General features: G+C 35.0%; 1 protein-coding gene and 1 long non-coding RNA gene across 2 annotated transcripts; one reads left to right on the top strand and one right to left on the bottom strand.

Annotated features, from left to right (window-relative positions):
* Positions 1-358: 358 nt before the first annotated feature.
* pgm1 (phosphoglucomutase 1) lies at positions 359-15,318 on the bottom strand. Its single transcript, NM_201025.1, is given in 11 exon segments — positions 359-657; positions 4,769-4,903; positions 5,573-5,756; positions 6,500-6,635; positions 8,209-8,324; positions 8,444-8,598; positions 8,909-9,099; positions 10,192-10,317; positions 10,394-10,537; positions 11,615-11,777; positions 14,985-15,318. Coding segments are annotated over 11 exon segments (1,686 nt in total). The 5' UTR covers positions 15,231-15,318; the 3' UTR covers positions 359-567.
* On the top strand, positions 11,753-15,249 carry LOC147843550 (uncharacterized). Its single transcript, XR_015493876.1, has 2 exons — positions 11,753-13,075; positions 13,367-15,249. It is a non-coding gene; the product is annotated as an uncharacterized LOC147843550 (long non-coding RNA).
* Positions 15,319-21,288: the final 5,970 nt, after the last annotated feature.

The raw sequence follows: 21,288 nt of genomic DNA on the forward strand, positions 1-21,288 counted from the left end.
GGCTAGGCTATATAAATATGGCTAGGCTATGTGATAACAATAAATGGCATCTGTAATCCATTCATAGTATATAGAATGTACTTTTCTACATTTAAATTAGTTTGTGATTTCGTATTCAGCTCATGTATATATACTAAGCCCCGCCCCTTGTTTGGTTACTTTGTTTCGAGTAAAAGATAAATAGTGCAAAAAGTAAAACCCCTCTACCTACTCAAGATTTCGTTTCGGTTGGAAATGCAACATCCTACTTACATAAAACTGCCGATTCATGAAGACATTTTCGTTCCAGACATTTTACTCCCTGTGACTAATGAATATGAATAAAAACAATTCTTAAAGACAAAATAACAACAAGCCATTGATTTTATAATCTCTATTTTATATTTTCTCCATTCATAATAGATATAGATCTTTGTTTGTACATGTGGAGCACCGTAAACGTGACACAATCTAGACACACTGAACACTTGATGACTGGGGTATGAAACTGAAGTGAAAATAAAGTAAGGCATTACTCGATACAGTGAGGGCTAGTTTGGGCTGGATCAAGTGAATTTGGGAGAATAATTATGTGATCACAGTTGGAGCGGCGCGGCCTGTTTTTTCCTGGAGCTGAGAGATCTTTAATGCAATGTCCACCAGAGGAGCCAACATGACCTGTTCACAATAGACAAGAGAGATGATGTTAATAACGTTAAAGCGGTTGGAAATGTTGGAAGTGCACTATTAGGGAACCGCAAAATGAGAGAAATACAATGGGGACTTTGATTTGGACTAAATGAAACCGGATGGTGTGAATGTAGTGCTTTCTTGTTTGTATTAAAAAAGGACCTCCCTTCTACAGTAACTCAAGCCTCAAAACTAGAGATGAAAAGGACAGCTGGAGTTAAAAAGTCATCTCAGTTTAAATGGGAGCATGGCTGAGGTTGATTCTTTAAGACAGATCAATACTTCTTTGATCAGATACAATTGAGTGAATCCTATCTTCAGCCATATGTGCTAGAATGAGCGTGTCATACTCATTTACTGAAGATACAATAGACTAAAACAAGATACACAAGTCCCACCTTTTCCCCCCTCCTCCTCCTCAAAAAAAAAAAAAAAAAAGAATAAATAAACAAAAATATAAAACAATAATATTAAATGAAGAAATTAATAATCAATACATAAAATTTATATTAATATTAAATACAAAAAATACATAAATATAGATGGCAAACAAACTAAACATATTATTTAAAATCGGGAAACCCAATTATGTTTTATATCAGTAATGCTGACTTGTAAGTCATTATAGGTGAGATTTGTTTGGCATGTGTTGAGTTGTGGAGCCTACATATTCCTCTGAAAATTATTTATTTTTATATTTACTTCAATTTTTTTCTCTTGTGCTTTCTGGATCATATAATATTGTGTCCAACTGTTTGTGTACTGTAAAATGGCATTTGTACCCTTTTTCTTTTCCTTTTTTGTTTGTTTGTTCTGGTTATGTTATTGTTTATTATGCTAAAACAATAAAATATTTTTAAATAAATAAATAAACAACTAAATAAATAAATAAAAGAGATTAATTAAGATGAGTTTGTCAAAGTTAAGTTACTGACATTACTTTAAGTCCATATATAGTTCAATGCAAAATTATTAGCCCTGTGAAATTGATTCTTTTTCAAATATTTTTCAAATGATGATTAACAGAGCAAAGAAAATTTAATTTAATTTTTCTATAATATTTTTCTTCTAAAGAGCATTTCTTAATTCTTTGAGTTTAGCTGGAATAAAAGCATATTTAAAACTTTAGGACAATATTATTAACCCCTTTTTAATTATTATTTTGGCTAGAAAACAATTTACTGTTTTCCAGAGACGTGCCTAATTAACCTAACTTGCCTATTTCGCCTAATTATTTAAATTGCACTTTAACCGGGTATATGCAGGAATCCTAAAGATAATTTTAATACCTTTTTAAGTCTTTTTAAAGACCTTTTCTGAATATTTTAAGACCTCATCACCACTTCAAGTTCTATAAGTATCAAACCTTTACCTTAATAAACAGTTGTTAATAAACAGTTGCAGTTAAATAAATCAATGGAGCACAACCATGCAACAGAACTCACATAAGCTCTGAAGAAACAAAACTTATTATAGGAGTACGCAAAGTAACATTTTTCCATTATGCCATCTGTTATGCTACATGTGGAGAGCATCACATCAACTTCCCGCATTTGCCGCAAATTACGTGACATCACCCAGATGGAGGAGCTTGACCGGATGCACCCCGGCCCGAACCAATTGTGAGGATCGAGCATGCCAGTGTAAAAATTAGGAGTCAAATATTTTGGGCAACGCTTAAACTAAATTTAAGATTCCTGAAAAAGCAATTAATATCTTTTAAGGGCCTTAATTTTCTCCGAATTGATTTATCAACTTTTAATGCTTTTTAATACCCTGCGAACACCCTCTTTAAGCTGATCACTATATCACAAAACAACTAGAAGAATATTATTTACTGTCAAAATGGCAAAAACAAAAGAAACTATTCATTAAAACTAATGTTTAAAAATGTGATGGAATAAAAAAAAATATTCTTGCTGTTAAACAGCACTTGAGAAAGATTTTTAAACAATTAGAATTTCAGAACAGGGCTAATATTTATTGTAGATTAGGGATGCTCATTTCAGTTAATTTTGCTAACCGACAACCGCCGCTCATTAATCGGTTATTAACGGTTAACTGGTCAGATTACTATTAATTTTATATTAAACAAATTGACGTGACTATTTTGTGTCCAACAAATTAAATAATGCATTTTAAAATACTGATTTATTTTTATATGCTAGCATAATAATAATAGAACAATACAACAGAGCATTTTCACGCACCTGCAGTGTTTAGCACAGAAGAACAGAATAAACTAAATAAAATAAATAGGACTGCCCTTAATTATTTTCACTTAAATAATTAATTTATATTACAAAACGAAAATACTGACTGATTCTTTTTAATAACCGGCATAGGCTGTTTTTTTTCCAATCATATGTTTTTTTTCTTCCGTCAAATAAAAATAGCTGACTTCCTCAAATTGCCCGCTCCATGGAAAATATGCATTTATTTAATGCCCCGCTGTTATTATTATAATCACAAAACCTTTTACATTTTTAATAGAAATCATTATTTTAAAGAATATGTCCTGATGTATGGTTTCCTTTCTCTCCCTCGCGGTTCAAGTGCGCGCGCTGCGTGATGAAAAGACAACAACAACGCGCACATATGTTGACTTTTTGTAAACAGTTTTGTTGTTTAAATATGATATTGCATTAATGTGCATACATGCTTTATATGCTGTAAAATAAAAGGTAAAGCCTATTTGTTGTATTTATGATGCAGATTCAGGTCAACATCAGCGCTTTTGGCAAATGTGTCTGTAGGCACGGGTTATACGTTATCGTCCCGCAAAGTTAAGTATGTCTTGCAGTTAAACAAGTGGCCGACCACAGCTAAAGTGCTTTTTTTCATTCCAAAAACGCGAGGAGCACCTCACTGCCTTTATGTTGACAAGGAAAAAAGAAGAGAAGGAGCGCGGTTCTCTTATGAAACGACTGAATCAGCTGGGTATCGATTGTGCAAAAGTGTTGCTGTCTGTGTTGTTACAATTGTAATATTTAATAATATTGTGATATTCAGCATTTGTACATTCATCCAGCTCTGGATAACTTAAAACAGCGATTAGACCTTCAGAGCGGCATTAATGCGTCCTGAAGTAAAGCGAAACGGCTATAAACTCCAACAAGATAGAGTGATTATAAACAGAGTCATGCTTTATCTATAAATAAAGTATAACTATAGAAACTGTGTTCATCTTAACTGAAAGCTTCTGCGTGTTTGCTGGGCTCATGCATCGCGCACCTGTCAGTCAGTCAGTCAGTCAGCACGTAACCCCAAAGGATTAAACAATAGCGCACAGCACTATACGGTAAAGTTTGCGCTGTTATAATCCACTTACCTTTTAATACGTTTTGGTGCGATTATAATCCGCTATTAAAAACAACAACAACGATAACTGAATGTTTTGAATGTGTAATGTAGCCGTGGCGGTATCCATTTTGTTCCCCGCCATGGAAGAATGAATGTAGCGGAAACCAAGCTCTTTAAAAGTTCTCTGTAGTTGTCTTGACAACACAAACTGCTGCTCTGGGATGAGCCGCGTGAAAAAGATGCCCCTCTTAACACAAAGGCGCATTCAATCGGCCCCTTATGCAGTCAAACTAAAAAAATATATAAAATAATAATTTTAATCGTTTAACTGATAGCATTAATCGGTCACAAACTCACCCTTTCGGTTAACGGTTAATCGATTATTTTGAGCATCCCTATTGTAGATAAAAAGGAGTTACAAATATTGACAATGAAATATTGCTTAATGAATTGCTAATAATCTTATCAAGAGTACAAACTACACTAATACACAATCTAAATATTTCTCTTCACATTTGTTTGGATGTCTTAATGATCTACAATCAGGCAGTTACAATTTAGAGGATGGCTAATAGATTAAAAAGAAATGTAAATATTGACAAAATAAAATTATTTAAACATACCAAAATTATTTAAAACAAAAAACATAAATAAGAGAATTAAATAATTAATCATAATAGAAAAAAAGCAATAAACAGGTATGTAAATAAATGCAATACAAGTATTAAATAAAAACTGCAAAAGTAATATGCAGCAGAAGAGCAAATATGGGGGGAAAAAAGGAAAATCATTTCACCTGTGGGTCCTGGTAGATTTTCTGGGGGTCTTTCTCATAGCTGTCAATGTAAAGTCTGATAGTTGCCCCGGCACTGCCTGTCCCGCTGAGACGGAAGATGATCCGCGAGCCATCAGAAAAGATTATCCTCAAACCCTTAAAAAACATGAAGAAGGAACATAGAGATGATGGCCAACATACTGTAAAGCAAGTAAAAACAACATGAAATTGAGAAAGGGGTTTAGACGAAACAATCCCAAGAAGATTATCTTTTGAACTGTATATTCAGGAATATACATCATACTCAATGAACGTCATGATGAGGCGTTTCTTTAAATAAGCTTAATTAAATAATATAATAATATAATTATTTAATTTATTAAGAGAACTCAAACAATATTAGTACAAATCTCAATATTTGAATGATGTACAATCAGGCAGTCATTCAAGCAATAAACGTCATTTTTTAAATAATCATCTATAACTAATTAAAAATGAGAAGAAATAAAGATTTTTAAATAATTTAAAACAAGCAATTTTCAGCATTGATTATATTAAGAATATATTGATTATAATAAGAAATCAAAAATGCTAACAAAGCAACATATATTTTTTATTAATAATCATTTGTATTCATATTTATTATTATTTTTGATCATTATTTAACAAATCATTTGTTATATTATTAAATCATGGTTGAATGTTTAAAAACCTAATTCTAGTTCTAGTAACATCTGACCATATGACTTCTTCATCATTTATGAATGCAGATCATTTCAGCACTTGCTATGTTTCTCAGAGTCTCATCACATTCACCGTACTTACCTGTCCTTTAGAAACACTGCCGTCCACAGGGTCTGTGTACTCAAAGTTATCAGCCTTCTCCACTTGATACGTTTTATCCCCCGAGGTGAACGTCTGCCCTACAAAGGCTTTATCGAACATTGTGGTCTGTAAGTGATCAATCATCTTATTTGCAGCATCAGAGTCCACTTCTTCATAGTCGTACCTAGAGAAGGATGTAGGAAATAATATAATATACAGCATGTCTGGTGTTTTCCACAAATCTACCAACAGAGGGCAGTAGAGGTAAACAGATCAGTATTACCCGTTTATACTGTACAAGTTTTTCCTTTACTTTTTACATCACATACAAACAGAAAGCAAATGTAGGGCGATGTTCTAAACTACCGGTCAAAAGTTTAGGGTCAGTAGGATTTTTAATTGTTTTAAAATAAGCTTATCCTGATCACCAAGGCTGCATTTATTTCATCAAATATATAGTACAAGTTGTAAAATTGTGAAATTTAATTGCACTATAAAATAACTGCTCAAATATAGTTTATAATTTGATTTAATCATTTTTTCCAGTGATTTTAAAGATTAATTTTCAGCTTCATTACTCCAGTCTTCAGTCACATGATCCTTCAGAAATCACTCTAATATGAATTTTTATTATTAATATTTTTATTATTAATTACTTTTGTAAAATAAAAGCAATAATGAGTGGAGTAATAATTTAACTCAAAAACTACATACAATAATAAAGCAGTTATTTAAAATTGTAATAAATATTTAACAATATAATTTTTTTTCATTTAAAAATGTCGCCTTAATGAACAGAATAACTTTCTTTAAAAAAAAAACATGAAAAGAAAAAAACAGACCCCAAGCTTTTGATCAGTAGTGTACATCTCAAAGCATACAAAAACAACAAAATACAAGTCATCATAGTCATGTTATTGCAGTAACCTTGTGAAAAAGTTGCGTCCAAACTTCTGCCAGTGGTCTTTCATAATATCCTCTACACTCTGTTTGCGGGTAGCCAGTATTGAGAGCCACGCAAGAACTGCCCACAGACCGTCTTTCTCCCGGATGTGATCAGAACCTACCAAAAAAAAAAAAAAAAAAAAGGATGTTAAAGAATTTCATCATGAGAACTCAAGCTTTATTTATTATTATTATTATTTTTTTAAACGAAAAACAAAAACTTGGGGCGTACTCAAACTATGCTATTCGAACCGTGCCCAGGCCCGTTTTCCGGATCGAAATGTGAGTGCTCTATATTGGGCTCAGGCACGGTTCACTTGGCTGGCCCTGGCTCGGTTGGAAGATGTGTGCCAGAGTGCTATTTACTTGGGCTTTGGCGCGGTACGCTTATAATGTATGTGCAAAACGCGCCTGAGCCCGAAACTCAAGACGAGACATGACTTTAAGGGGATCGTTTCATATGGATTTATTAATCATTCTTACTGTTCAATGAACACAAACTGTCGTAGATTATTAAAGACCAAACCCCTCACAGCACGACAGCTGCACCTTCAGCAAACCTCCTAATACTTGCAGCAAGATGTGGCTGATCTGTTTGGCGAAATATTTGACTGTGTGTCACTGCATATCAAACAACTATACCGATATAACTAAAGAAATCTCCAGTGTGCTGAGGGAGAGCGCTTACTGAACAGCACATCATCGATGATGTAAGCATGCCCAGGCCAGAATGTAATGTGAGTGCGAGCCGTCAGGGGAGATGGGAGGGGGGACAAGTGTGCCTCAGCCCAGTTCAAAGCAACCTTTGAATTTTTTTCTTTTTTAAATAATTCCGAAATGATGTTTAACAGAGCAAGGAAATTTTCACCGTATGTCTGACAATATTTTTTTCTTTTAGAGAAAGTCTTTTTTGTTTTATTTCATCTAGAACAAAAGCAGTTTTACATTTTTACGCCATTTTAAAGCCGTTATTATTAGCCCCTTTAAGCTATATATTTTTTCGACTACAGAACAAACCATCAATATACAATAACTTGCCTAATGACCCTAACCTGCCTAGTTAACCTAATTAACCTAGTTAAGCCTTTAAATGACACTTTAAGCTGTATAGAAGTGTCTTGAGGAATATCAAGTCATATATTATTTACTGTCATCATGGCAAAGATAAATCAAATCAGTTATTAGAGATAAGTTATTAAAACTATTATGTTTAGAAATGTGTTGAAAAAAATCTGCTCTCCATTAAACAGAAATTGGGAAAAAAAATAAACAGGGGGGCCAATAATTCTGACTTCAACTGTATGGTTAAATATAATTTAAAACAACAAATATATTTAATCTATATTTAAGAAACAAATAAATAATTTAAATAAATACAATTATAAATTGTAATAAGTAAACAAAAGTAAATGAATTAGATTATAAAATATTTCATAGTACAAAATATTAAAATACAGAGATCAATCATTCATCAAGTCACATTGACAAAGGAACATCAAGCTGAAATATACAGTATCGCTAATAAGAACACTCTACTCATGAATACTAAACCAATGATTTTTTTTAGATATATTTAATCATCACGTATTTTAATTTACTGTCATTCAGCCCAAATCCAATCTAGCAACTTTAAAGCAAAATAAAAATGTCCTTTTTAACAGAATATCACCAACAGTTTCAAAGCTACTCACCAGTACCAAAACTTTCTTCACCGCACAGCGATAACTTGCCAGCATCCATCAAGTTTCCAAAGAATTTCCAGCCTGTGGGGGTTTCATAAAGCGGCATCTTCAGAGCTTTGGCCACACTATATGGAGAAAGAGAGGGAATAAATACATTGCTCAAAAGTTTATTGTGAGAATTACATGACTAATAGTCAAATATAGAGCCAAATCACAAATTGTAAGTATGCTTAGATGCTCATACTTGTCCAAAGCCCCGCTGGTGGGCATACTGCGAGCCAGACCCTTTACGCCAGTCTTCTGGAAGTACGGGATGGATGTAATGTTGGCACCAATGACTGCCACAGAGTCAGAAGGGTTTACAAAGAACCCATGCTTACCCAAAACCATGTTACGATCCTGCAAACAGAACAAAAACAGGGAAAATTGATGAAGCTTTGCCTGAGAATTACTAATAATTGCATAAATTACTGTTCCAATATTTAAAGTTAGTAACTTTTCTATTACATTAAGCAATATAATAACAAGTGTTTTATAACAATAATATTAAAAAGTTTACCTTACAATCAAATCATAATATTAAAAAAATACATTTTTTAAAGGATTACTGTAGTTTAATTAAATAATGGCAGCCTTGGTCTTAAAAAAACACATCATCCCCAAACTTCGTAATGCTACTGTATGTTGCACTTCATACTCCTATACTTACACCATCGCCATCAAATGCTGCTCCAAAGTCATATTCCCCTCCCTTCATAGTGTTGACCAGGTCAGCAGCATATGTTAAATTGGGGTCAGGATGGTGTCCCCCAAAATCCTCAGAGGGGACACAGTTCACGGCAGAGTTAGCAGGAGAACCAAGCTCTTCACACACAATCTTCTTCACATATGGACCCACCACTAGTATAAAGAACACAAAAAACTATGTTTTCAGTTTCAGGCAATAACCCAGTGACTTAAAACAGAATATAATTGAGCTATTCATGGATCCTCATGAAATGTTGTCACTTGCAATGTTGTTGCCAATTCAAACATTCAAGGTATTTTAAAACCTTCATGCACAACGAGACACACACTGTGAGAGATGGGTTTCTGTTTGCACATACCCAAAATGCTCACCCACAAAATAAAGATTATTGCTGGTAACCCTTATATGCTTCTTAAATTCACTTGTTTGATTTGTTTAAATGTTAGGCTTGAAATTGGAATCATTTTCTAAAGTATCTGTAAATATCATTAATATTTTGTAATACTGGTAATTTTATTTATAACATTTTAAATGATTTCTTACAATCAAAACATTAAAACCACATTTTTGTGGTTTTATTCAGTCTTACAGAAGATGTATTATGGCTTACCAAGGGGTCACACTGCTAGTTTAGTTCTTTTGGTTTGAGAGAAAAAAAAATATATATATATATTACATTTGGTTCTGGTTTACTATGCTTTCACACTGTCAGTGACCCATATTTTGCAAAATATACAAAGATGTATATTTTGCGACAGAACTTAGCAAATATCCAAAATCTATTCTGCGCTTGGCTTACTTATTGCATGTGTACAATGGTATATGCATTAGTTTAGAACTAGTAAGGAACTTATAAAATATGTAAAAGAATCAAAACAGTAGGAATGTTTCCACCACAGTCAAACAAAGTCCTGCTGGCATAATTGTGCATTCTATTTTTTATGGTTTATCTTGTGACACCATTTCATATATTTGAATCATTTAGATGACTTTCATTTGTTTTACAATCATACTGCAGTCAACCTGCATAAGAGTTCATTTGTAAGTGGACTAGGGCCTATTTTTCCAGCCAGCATTTGGCTTGGTGTGTAAGGTTTGGGTTGCAGCATTCACGCTTATTCAAATGAACTGTGTCAAAAAGAGCAATCGCACCACAGTTTGTTTTATTCAAAGCAAACCTGCCCAGTGTGAACATTTCTGAAACACTGAACTTTATTTTTGTCTGGCAGGAATTGAGCTCTTACCTCCATGCATTGCATCAAGTCGCACATTGATATGATTGGGTCCTGAGAGCAATTCCTTCAGAGCAGCAAAATCAAAGATATCTCTGAGCATTTCTGCATAGGATTCCACAGAGTCCACGATTTCAACTGAAAAAGATACTCGATCATCAGCAAAAGTTAGACTAAAAAATAGAAGTAAATGGTTAGACAGAAAAAAAAATACCAGTAAAGGGCTTGAAGGTGTCCACCTCAAAGGTTTGTTTCCCAATTGTGGAGAGGTCCACCTTGAGCTCAGGGCAGATGTGATATTCCTGGAGGCTCTTGCTGATCTGAAAGATTTTGTCTGTGATACCCTCTGGTGCAGGACCTGGGAAAGACAATACAGATTTATTGAATCCGAGTGCACGTGTTTAAAGAAAGTTTACAACATTTTTTTTACTTCTAATTTACTCATCTTCAGGCCATCCAGATTGGCAAACATCTACAGGCCAATCATTCTGCCTCAAAATGCCACAATTGATCAACAATAGTGAGGAGTATTAGCTATGTATTGTCTGTTTTTGAATGTCAAAGTCAGTAGCCATAGACTTGTATTTAATTCACCAGAAGTGCAGTTTATGCTAAGAGTTGTCTTTAAAGTTCATGTGAAATCAAAATGATCAATGTTTATCTTGCTAGCGCACGTTGTTATTCTTTAGGTAAACAATTATTCATGCAAATTAACCCACTGAAAAAAAGTTTGTGTCCGTAATTTATTCATTCATTTTCTTTTCAGCTTAGTCCCTTTATTAATCTAGGGTCGCCACAGCGGAATGAACCGCCAACTTATCCAGCATATATTTTACGCAGCGGATGCCCTTCCAGCTGCAACCCATCTCTGGGAAACATCCACACCCTCATTTACACTCATACACTACGGACAATTAAGCCTACTTAATTCACCTGTACCGCATGTCTTTGGACTGTGGGGGAAACCGGAGCACCAGGAGGAAACCCACGCGAACGCAGGGAGAACATGCAAACTCTAGACAGAAACGGCAACTGACCCAGCCGAGGCTTAAACCAACGACCTTCTTGCTGTGAGAAGTTCACAATATTTTAGTTGGAAGTACATCAGTGGTCTCAAACTCAATTCCAACCCTGTTTGATAAACTGTGCAGAGCTGCGGCCACCCAGGAATCGAATTTGAGAGATACGATGAACATCACACTGAAATAAGTGTCAGAACCTTCAGCTTCATACAGACTTTAACTTTCTTCTAAATTCAGTCACTCACTATTCTTCAGCGGTGTCCCCGATTCTTCAGGGGTTGCCAAGGTGGAATTAACAACTCATACTAAATTCCAAAAATGTATAAATAAATAAATATCATGGATGGCCTGAAGCTTTTTCCCTTTACCATTGCATCGATAACATCCTAATTAGTCAAGCATGCATTACTAACCTCCACTGGATATGTTGAACTTGATGCCAAAGTCTCCATTTGGGCCACCAGGATTGTGACTGGCTGTCAGGATGATCCCACCGATGGCTTTGATTTTACGGATCACACAGGAAACAGCAGGTGTTGACATAATCCCATCCTGACCAATGACTAGCCTGCCAATCTAAAAGATTATGGGCAATAAATAAAGGGTCAACTCATGCTAAAGATGTTCAGAAAGACACCTAATGAACCCCAGAAGCAGTCTGACATTCGCATCCTTCACATCACATTTTGGATGCAGATGTAAGGATGATTATTCAACACTAGTGGTGCTCAGAAATTAACAATACATGGCGATTGCATTACTATTAGTTTTCACCACATTTACCCAGTTGATTAAATACAATAATTAATTGCAATAACAAGCTCAAAGGAAAACAAATAGTGAGATAAGGATCTAGAGCTACTCAACCACTATACTCCTAGGAAGGCTTTTAAGTCGAAATTTGTTGGCAAAATCTTTAATACATTTCTTCTCCTTTGGTACAAGTAGCGCTGGAATTGCCTTTTTGCACAATAAGAATCTCAAACAAATGTTTAAGTACAAACAAGTACGAGTTTTCTAAAATGTTATTTTTTAAATAAACAAATAAGACATTACTTAATTAAATACCTGTCCATTTGCATACATTTCTAGCAAAAAAAAAAATATATAATGCACATTGGATGAAGTCAGGTTTAGGCATGGGACGATAACCGTTTCAAGATATACCACCGTTTGGAAAAGTCAAGGTTTTAAAACCACCCAAAATTTCTTTTAAACCGTTCCTGAGGAATAGGTAATATGATTTATTTTATTTTTTTACAGTTTTTTAGGACAACACTACCTCCAGCAGAAAAGATATCAAAAGATGCCGTTTTAAATGACAAAGGAATCAGTGTTTTTGAAACTAATGAAGGCAGCAGAAGTCAATGATTCATTTGAATTATTTAGCCTGACATGTTTACCGCTCCAAAATATTTTAAATGTTTCTTAAAATAAGATATGTGGTGTTTAAAAAGAAAAAAAGTTTTTGTATTTTACCCAGACATTTAAAAAGAACATATTTTATAGCAGTAACTATAAACTTTATTTAAATTTTATCCATGGTTATCATAATGTCAGAATCTTATACCGGCCTATGCTTAGTCAGGTTCAGAATTCTTGCTAACTTTTCTTTACAAATTAGAGTCAAAGGCTTTTACAAAGGCAAATTTGGGTATCTCAGCATATCCCACCATAATTAATACTATACTATGATTTTTATTTTGAAGAATGAAGACTATAAAGTGAGCCAAGTATTATAAACAAATCCATCTGGGAAAACTTTCAGAATATAGACATGAATAAAACTAAGGTTTAGTGTGTGTAAGTGCTGTTTAAACGACTTTTTTGATGACTGATTTTGTTGAAAGGGCTGGTTCTTTTTTTCTCAAAAAGTGGACATTTTTACAGTTATTCACATAATTTTCTATTTAACGATGAGGTTTAAATACTGCATTTAGTGACATTTTAGCACTTTTTTTTTAGCTGGATTAGCTTGTGGAAAGGTCATCATAATCACACTTTTTGATGTTCTTAAAATATTTCTTAAACATTTACAATAAAGAAATTTAAAGAAAATTTCTTATTTTTATAATACAAATGTATTACATCATTAGGAAAAAACTTAATTTGTTAAAGTTTTAAATTAAAACTGTAGCCTGTTAGGGAAATAACAAACTGAGCAGCACATTCAACTTTCCTCAGTCAGAATTTGGTCATTTCAATATTGATAAAACAACAACAACATAATAATAATAATGTTAAGCTTTAAAAAATTAATTGTCTGTCTTGTAAAAAGTACATTAAAAAATTAATGTATAACAACAAGGTCCAAGATTTAGAATATAAGTTCCTTGTAAAAAGTTCTCTATTTAACACCAATACAGTAGGTCAGAAGTGACATATGACTTCACTTATGTCAGATTCCGCTTGGTCTTCAAGCCTTTGATGGGTTATCTTCACTATTTATAATGGCTTAGGGGTCAAAATAGGAAAAATGAGCTCATGTATGGGAGAAATTCTAGATCTTTGTCAGTAGGGGGTGGGTCTTTCGAGCCACCCAAACGACCCCTGGCTACAGGCATGATATAATGACACAAAGTGCTACAAAAGAAACGAAAGTGATTTTAGATGTTTACTTTTCTATTTTATTAAAAAGACAAGTGACCAGGAAACATTTTTACATAGTAAAACACTGTGCCCTGCCGTTAAAGCAATGTTTATTTAGGGACGTGACTGCAGGCACGCCTCCTTCACATCATGGTCGCTGCCCTAGCAAAACTGCTAAAGAAATCCTCACGCCTACACAAAGCACCCTTGAAATTTTCTAAAAAAAAAAAGAGAGATCTGCAACAAAACGAGGGGGATATTGTGACGCCACGACGCAGCGGCCCTGCTTTTGGCAGTGCATGAAATGTCAAAGTACTTCGGCTTGACAGAGCACGGAGTTCGTTTTGTATTAAGTCAGAATCATTTCATTGAATCGGTTCTTTTGAACAGCCTGTTTCGTAGAACCGGATTATTTTACGTCATGCCGCATGCGTTCGTCATACGTCGTCCTTGGTAAAAAGACAAATGATTATTATTGGTTGCGCGATATCTATTGTAAAATCAACAATGTGTAGAAAGTATTGGACTTTGAGAAGGCGATTATTTTTATAATTTCACCGTTGTGCATAATAACTTACTGATGATGGAGAAGGATTTTTTTGTAGTTATTTATTTTCTGTTTGTTTTTTCTCTTATTTTTGTGAAGTGCTTTGTGCATTTTGAATTGTAATGTTTAATCACCAATAAAAAAATATTGTTTACTAAATTTCATTAACAAGTCCTCACCCACTTTATATAAGCTTTATTCAGAATTAATTACGAATTGATGTATTAATAAAATCACTGATCTGACAATAATAACAAGTTGCTAATGAACAGCTCTCTAATGAATGGTTCATAAAGGGTTAGTGAATCATATAAAAGATTCGACTCATATAAAAGAGTCGTTCCGAACAGAACATCGCAGTGTTGAAAATAATTCCCCTGGGACAATTATTATGTAATTCCTACATGTGCATGCAATGTTATTTAAAGGCACCATGATAAATTATAAGGAAGAAATGACAACAAGTATTCTGTTTATTCATGCACGTCTGGAGCAAAGCTTTTGTTTGCTAATGTTGTAAGTGCCTCTTTTGCAATGAACTTGAATTTGTCATGAAGTCAGAGCCTCCCCTACCCATTCAAGGAAATAGCATTTGAAAGACGTTTGTTTTAAGTTCAAGCTACTCGTTAAATTGGGCCCATACTAACCCCATTAGCAGCAGCAATCTGGATGATGAGCTGAATCGCGTCTTTCATGAAAAAGCGTCCATCTCCTCCCACCACCAGCGCGCCCTCCTGCCTCTGCGCAGGGTCAACCGTGGAAATGATACTCTGGATGAAGTTCTCCGCGTAATGCTGGTTCTGCTGGAAGACCGTTACCCGCTTTCTTAAGCCGCTGGTTCCGGGTTTTTGGTCGGTGTACGGTTTGGTCTTGATAACCGTGATTTTCACCATGGTGCAGCAGCGGTCAGGTGTATGTGTCACTATCCGGGAGCCCAACGGACTGTGTGTGTGTTCACTGGTCTACACGTAGACTCGATATACTCACACATTGGCCTTTCAGAGCTTCAACGGACACGCCCACATTTAAAGGGACAGTAAAACCAAATGCATTATTTATAATTTAGTCTACAGAACTAAACAAGTTTTTAATGTATGAAAATATGATATGATCCTCCACATAAAACACATGCCAGAGCAATTGGCAGTTTATTCTGCTGTGGTGACCTGTTATAAATCAGGGCAGGAGCCGAATACTGATAGAATATGATATGAACAGTGCAAGGGACCCACATCTGATCTTGAATGAAAAAAGGGCTATATTTTGCGCTCTGCATGGTTTCTTGTGTTGTTATAAATGGGTCTTAAATATTTAGTTTCTATTAAGATTCAATTATTGTACATTTCTAGTCATTAAAGTAATTATATATTGAATGAAGGTGGTGGCGCAGTGGGGAGCGCTGTCGCATTACAGCAAGAAGGTCGCTGGTTCGAGTCCCGGCTTGGTCAGTTGGCATTTCTCTGTGGAGTTTGCATGTTTATTATGGAATCAGTTTAGTCTCAAAAGAAATTCATGCAAAGGACACGATGTACACATGCGTAGCCAAATTCACGTGCATAAAATCAAATTCACGTGCGTAAAATATTTATTTATATTCACAAAAAATTTTCACGTGCTCAAAATAAAAATACATTTTAAAAACGTTTCACAAATGCAAAACACCATTTGCAAATGTATAAGAGTGTACAAAAAGTTTTGAATGTTTAAAACTTGCGAGTTTATCCTGAATGAGAATGTGCAAATCCTCTTTCACGTACGACTCCCCCTGGATACGTGTGTGAGTATTTTTGAGACTTTCCTGCCAGAGACAGGGTAACTCGTACCTTTCAGCCAATCAGAGGAGAGCTGTGGTCAATGACACCAACTCTGCGCTTCATTTGCGCAGACTGTTTCTCTCCGGCATGGAGAACGGAGAAAGCAGCTGTCGCAGTCGCACTTTTTTCATTTATTTAATTATTTGACCATAGCCTCACTCTTTTTATCCATTATTTTGCAGCAGCTCGGCTCTTTCTTATTTATTGTCTCGCAGTCTCACGAGCAGAATCTTTTTTTTTTCATTTTTATTGTTAAGATATATAAAACTGTAAGGTTGTTGAACATTTGAAGTTCTAAAGCAGCTGTTTTCTTTAAAAAGACTTAAAAGTGTAATTAGAAACTGAATTGGAAATGACCTTATTTTAATATAGTCAGTCGTGAACTGAGGTGGGCTGGTCAAAGGCTTGAAACTCCAGGGCTGAAAAGGAGTCCCACTCCGGCCCTGATTATATCCAATGAATGTAAACAAGCTGCTGTTGTGCTTTAGTAATATAATATGTAGAATATACCCTATTATTCCGAAATAATTATATAAATAATCATTTTAAATGATGCTTTACCGGAATGATATTGTATCATTCTGCAGGCTACATTCTGCTCGTGAGGCTGCGAGACAATAAATAAGAAGAGCCGAGCTGCTGCAAAAAATGGATAAAAAGAGTGAGGCTATGGTCAAATAATTAAATAAATGAAAAAAAAGTGCGACTGCGACAGCTGCTTTCTCTGTTCTCCATGCTGGAGAGAAACAGTCTGCGCAAATGAAGCGCAGAGTTGGTGTCACTAGCCCCTTTCACACATACAGACCTTTCCGGAAAATTACCGGCAATTTTCCGGAAAGGTTGTATGTGTGAACAGGTCCTTTTTGAAAATACCGGTAAATTCGTTCTGGCTATTTTCCGGAAAGAGAAGTTGTAACATTACCGGCAATTTGCCGGAATGCTGCGCTGTGTGAACGCGGCATGCACTAAATTCCAGGGGTTTCATTACCACGACGTAAAATGGGCGTGGCTCGGTCGGTGTTTGGGAAACGCCCCCTTAAAAAAAAAACCAATACTGAGAGGTCACCGATCATGCGCAGTACAGGTTCTTTTTTAGCGCGGTCATTTCAAACAGGATGATAATGGATAAAGAACCTACCGCGGTGGATAACGAGGGAAAAAAAAACAATCATACAGGTTATTTTTTGTTTTTATAATGTTATATTTTAAAGATTTCATTAGCAAAAACAGCTGACCTCGTTTTACTCCGTTTTACTGTCTCTGGGCTTTTGTACTTCCATTTTAAACCAAATAATAATGGTTGTGGTAAGATTAATCGTCTTTTTGTAGTTTAAAATATAGTATTCAGTCATGTTTAAACAAATAAATACCACATTTTCTGTAATAAATCGTGGTTAATTTTTCTTTCTCGATCTTAGTTAATTAACATAACTCAAATTTATTTTCTATTTTTATTTAAAGTCATCATACACAAAACAACTGAAATCAGGACAGGTATCTGATGTTAACTAATATAAAAGTGATCATACATGAAACCCCTGTGATCAGGACAGGTATCTGATGTTAATATATAAAAGTGATCATACATGAAACCCCTGTGATCAGGACAGGTATCTGATGTTAATATATAAAAGTGATCATACATGAAACACCTGGGATCAGGACAGGTATCTGATGTTAATATATAAAAGTGATCATACATGAAACACCTGGGATCAGGACAGGTATCTGATGTTAATATATAAAAGTGATCATACATGAAACACCTGGGATCAGGACAGGTATCTGATGTTAATATATAAAAGTGATCATACATGAAACCCCTGTGATCAGGACAGGTATCTGATGTTAATATATAAAAGTGATCATACATGAAACCCCTGTGATCAGGACAGGTATCTGATGTTAATATATAAAAGTGATCATACATGAAACCCCTGTGATCAGGACAGGTATCTGATGTTAATATATAAAAGTGATCATACATGAAACACCTGGGATCAGGACAGGTATCTGATGTTAACTAATATAAAAGTGATCATACATGAAACACCTGGGATCAGGACAGGTATCTGATGTTAACTAATATAAAAGTGATCATACATGAAACCCCTGTGATCAGGACAGGTATCTGATGTTAATATATAAAAGTGATCATACATGAAACCCCTGTGATCAGGACAGGTATCTGATGTTAATATATAAAAGTGATCATACATGAAACACCTGGGATCAGGACAGGTATCTGATGTTACTGTATATAATATAAAAGTGATCATACATGAAACCCCTGGGATCAGGACAGGTATCTGATGTTACTGGATACAATATAAAAGGGATCATACATGAAACACCTGGGATCAGGACAGGTATCGGATGTTAATATATAAAAGTGATCATACATGAAACACCTGGGATCAGGACAGGTATCTGATGTTACTGTATATAATATAAAAGTGATCATACATGAAACACCTGGGATCAGGACAGGTATCTGATGTTAATGTATATAAAAGTGATCATACATGAAACCCCTGGGATCAGGACAGGTATTTGATGTTACTGTATATAAAAGTGATCATACATGAAACCCCTGGGATCAGGACAGGTATCTGATGTTAATGTATATAATATAAAAGTGATCATACATGAAACACCTGGGATCAGGACAGGTATTTGATGTTAATATATATAAAAGTGATCATACATGAAACACCTGGGATCAGGACAGGTGTCTGATGCTACTGTATATGATATATAAAGTATTTGACACAAAAGCCGTGGGATCGGTACAGGTATCTTAAGTTATAACAGTATTAATGTAATCTGAGAGGTATCTTAAGGTAATTTGTTTAATATAACATACACTGACTTCACATGAAACACCTGCGATCAGGACAGCTATTTTGTACTGCATATAAAAGGCATTGGACACGAAACCCCTGCGAATACGTACAGGTATCTGAATCAAACGGCTGTTTTCACAATCTGCGCATGATCCGTGACCTATGCAAATTCACAGATAGGCCACGCCCACTCGATGACGTAGTAGCAGTTACGCTGTACTGAAACCCCTGGAAAAAAGTGCCAGAAGGAATATTTCCGGAATAAGCGCGTGCACGTCTAGAACGTGCTGACGTAAGACTTCTGCTTTAGCCAATCACAACAGTCAGACGCATTTACGTCCGCGCGGTTTGTGAGAATAAAAGCCTTTGAATATTTTTCCAGACGCATTTAGCTGCTAGAAGTTAGTCAGATCACGTTTATATGTTCTCCTTAATGCCAACTGTGCAAATAATCATCGATAAGATGCTTATGATAAGCCGTTGTTTGTTTACCTTCAAGCTTTGCGTGTGCCCATGAAACAGCCTGTGAGCGGCAGCACACGCAAATATTATGAACATCTCGACATGCGAATATGATCCTGTGAAAGTTGTTTACAATATTGATCATCAAAAGAGTTTGTAATTTAGTCAAATGTTTACAAATACAAGCGCAGCCGTTTAAAGCTCATTTGTGGTGAATGATGTCAGAATTTACTGGTATTTTGGAATGGATGTGTGAATGCTCTTTTCCGGAAAATTTCCGTAACGTCCTCGCCTGTGTGAACAGCGCTTTTTTGTATATACCGGTAAAGTCGTTCCGTAAATTTTCCGGATATTTACCGGTATCACTGTGTGAAAGGGGCTATTGACTACAGCTCTCATCCGATTGGCTGAAAAGTACGAGTTACCCTGCCTCTGGCAGGAAAGTCTCAAAAATACTCACACACGTATCCAGGGGGAGTCGTACGTGAAAGAGGATTTGCACATTCTCATTCAGGATAAACTCGCAAGTTTTAAACATTCAAAACTTTTTGTACACTCTTATACATTTGCAAATGGTGTTTTGCATTTGTGAAACGTATTCTATGAAAATGTATTTTTATTTTGAGCACGTGAAAATTTTTTGTGAATATAAATAAATATTTTACACACGTGAATTTGATTTTATGCACGTGAATTTGGCTACGCATGTGTACATCGTGTCTTTTGCATGAATTTCTTTTGAGACTAAACTGATTCCATAGTTTTTTCCCACAGTTCAAAGACATTGGCATAAGTGAACTGAATAAGCTAAATTGGCCGTAGTGTATGTGTGTAAATGCAAGTGTATGGGTGTTTCCCAGTGCTGGGTTGCAGCTGGAAGGGCATCTGATGTGTAATAATATATGCTAGATAAGTTGGTGGTTCAATTCACTGTGGCGACCCCAGATTAATAAAGGGAATAATAAAGCCAAAAAGAAAATTATTGAATAAATTCATTAAATGGATTGAATGTTGATTATTCATTTTAATCTAAATTTTATTTATTATAATGTTTTTTTAATTTAAGAATAACCAAATTATTTGAACTCTTATATAATCTTTTTGTAATTAGTTTTTATGCAAACATCACATTATAAGCTGCGTCTATTTAATAATTTAACTCACAAAAATAAGCTGTTGGTATGATGTTAAAGTGACAATTTATGTATAAGTAAATAATACTGACTAATTACTCCACTTGAGTGGATCCTAAACAGTTTTATTTGTTGAACATTAAAAATATTTTGAAGAATGTTGGAAATCGGTAAGGATTGACATTCATATTAGGAATAACAAATGCTACAAAAGTCAATAGTTTCCGGTTTACAACATTCTTCAAAATATCTTCTTTTGTGTTCAACAATATTCAATGTTCATTCATTAATTTTCCATTCAGCTCAGTCTCTTAATAAATCAAGATCCACCAACTTATCCAGCGTATGTTTTATGCAGCGGATGCCCTTCCAGCTGCAACCAATCACTGGGAAACACCCATACACTCTCATTTACACACACATACACTACGGACATTTTAGCTTACCCAATTCAACTACAGAGCATGTCTTGTGACTGTGGGGGAAACCAGAGCTCCCGGAGGAAACCCACATGAATAAGGGGAGAACATGCATTATCCACACAGAAATGCCAACGGACACAAATATAATATTCTCAAATTAATTTAGCATCGTATAAAAACACACATTTCACTCACTCACTCACTCACTCACTCACTCACTCACTCATTCACACACTCACTCACACACTCTCACACACACACACACACACACACA

This window comes from Danio rerio, chromosome 6 (genome assembly GCF_052040795.2).
Source record: "Danio rerio strain M-AB ecotype USA chromosome 6, GRCz13ab, whole genome shotgun sequence".
NCBI lineage: Eukaryota > Metazoa > Chordata > Actinopteri > Cypriniformes > Danionidae > Danio > Danio rerio.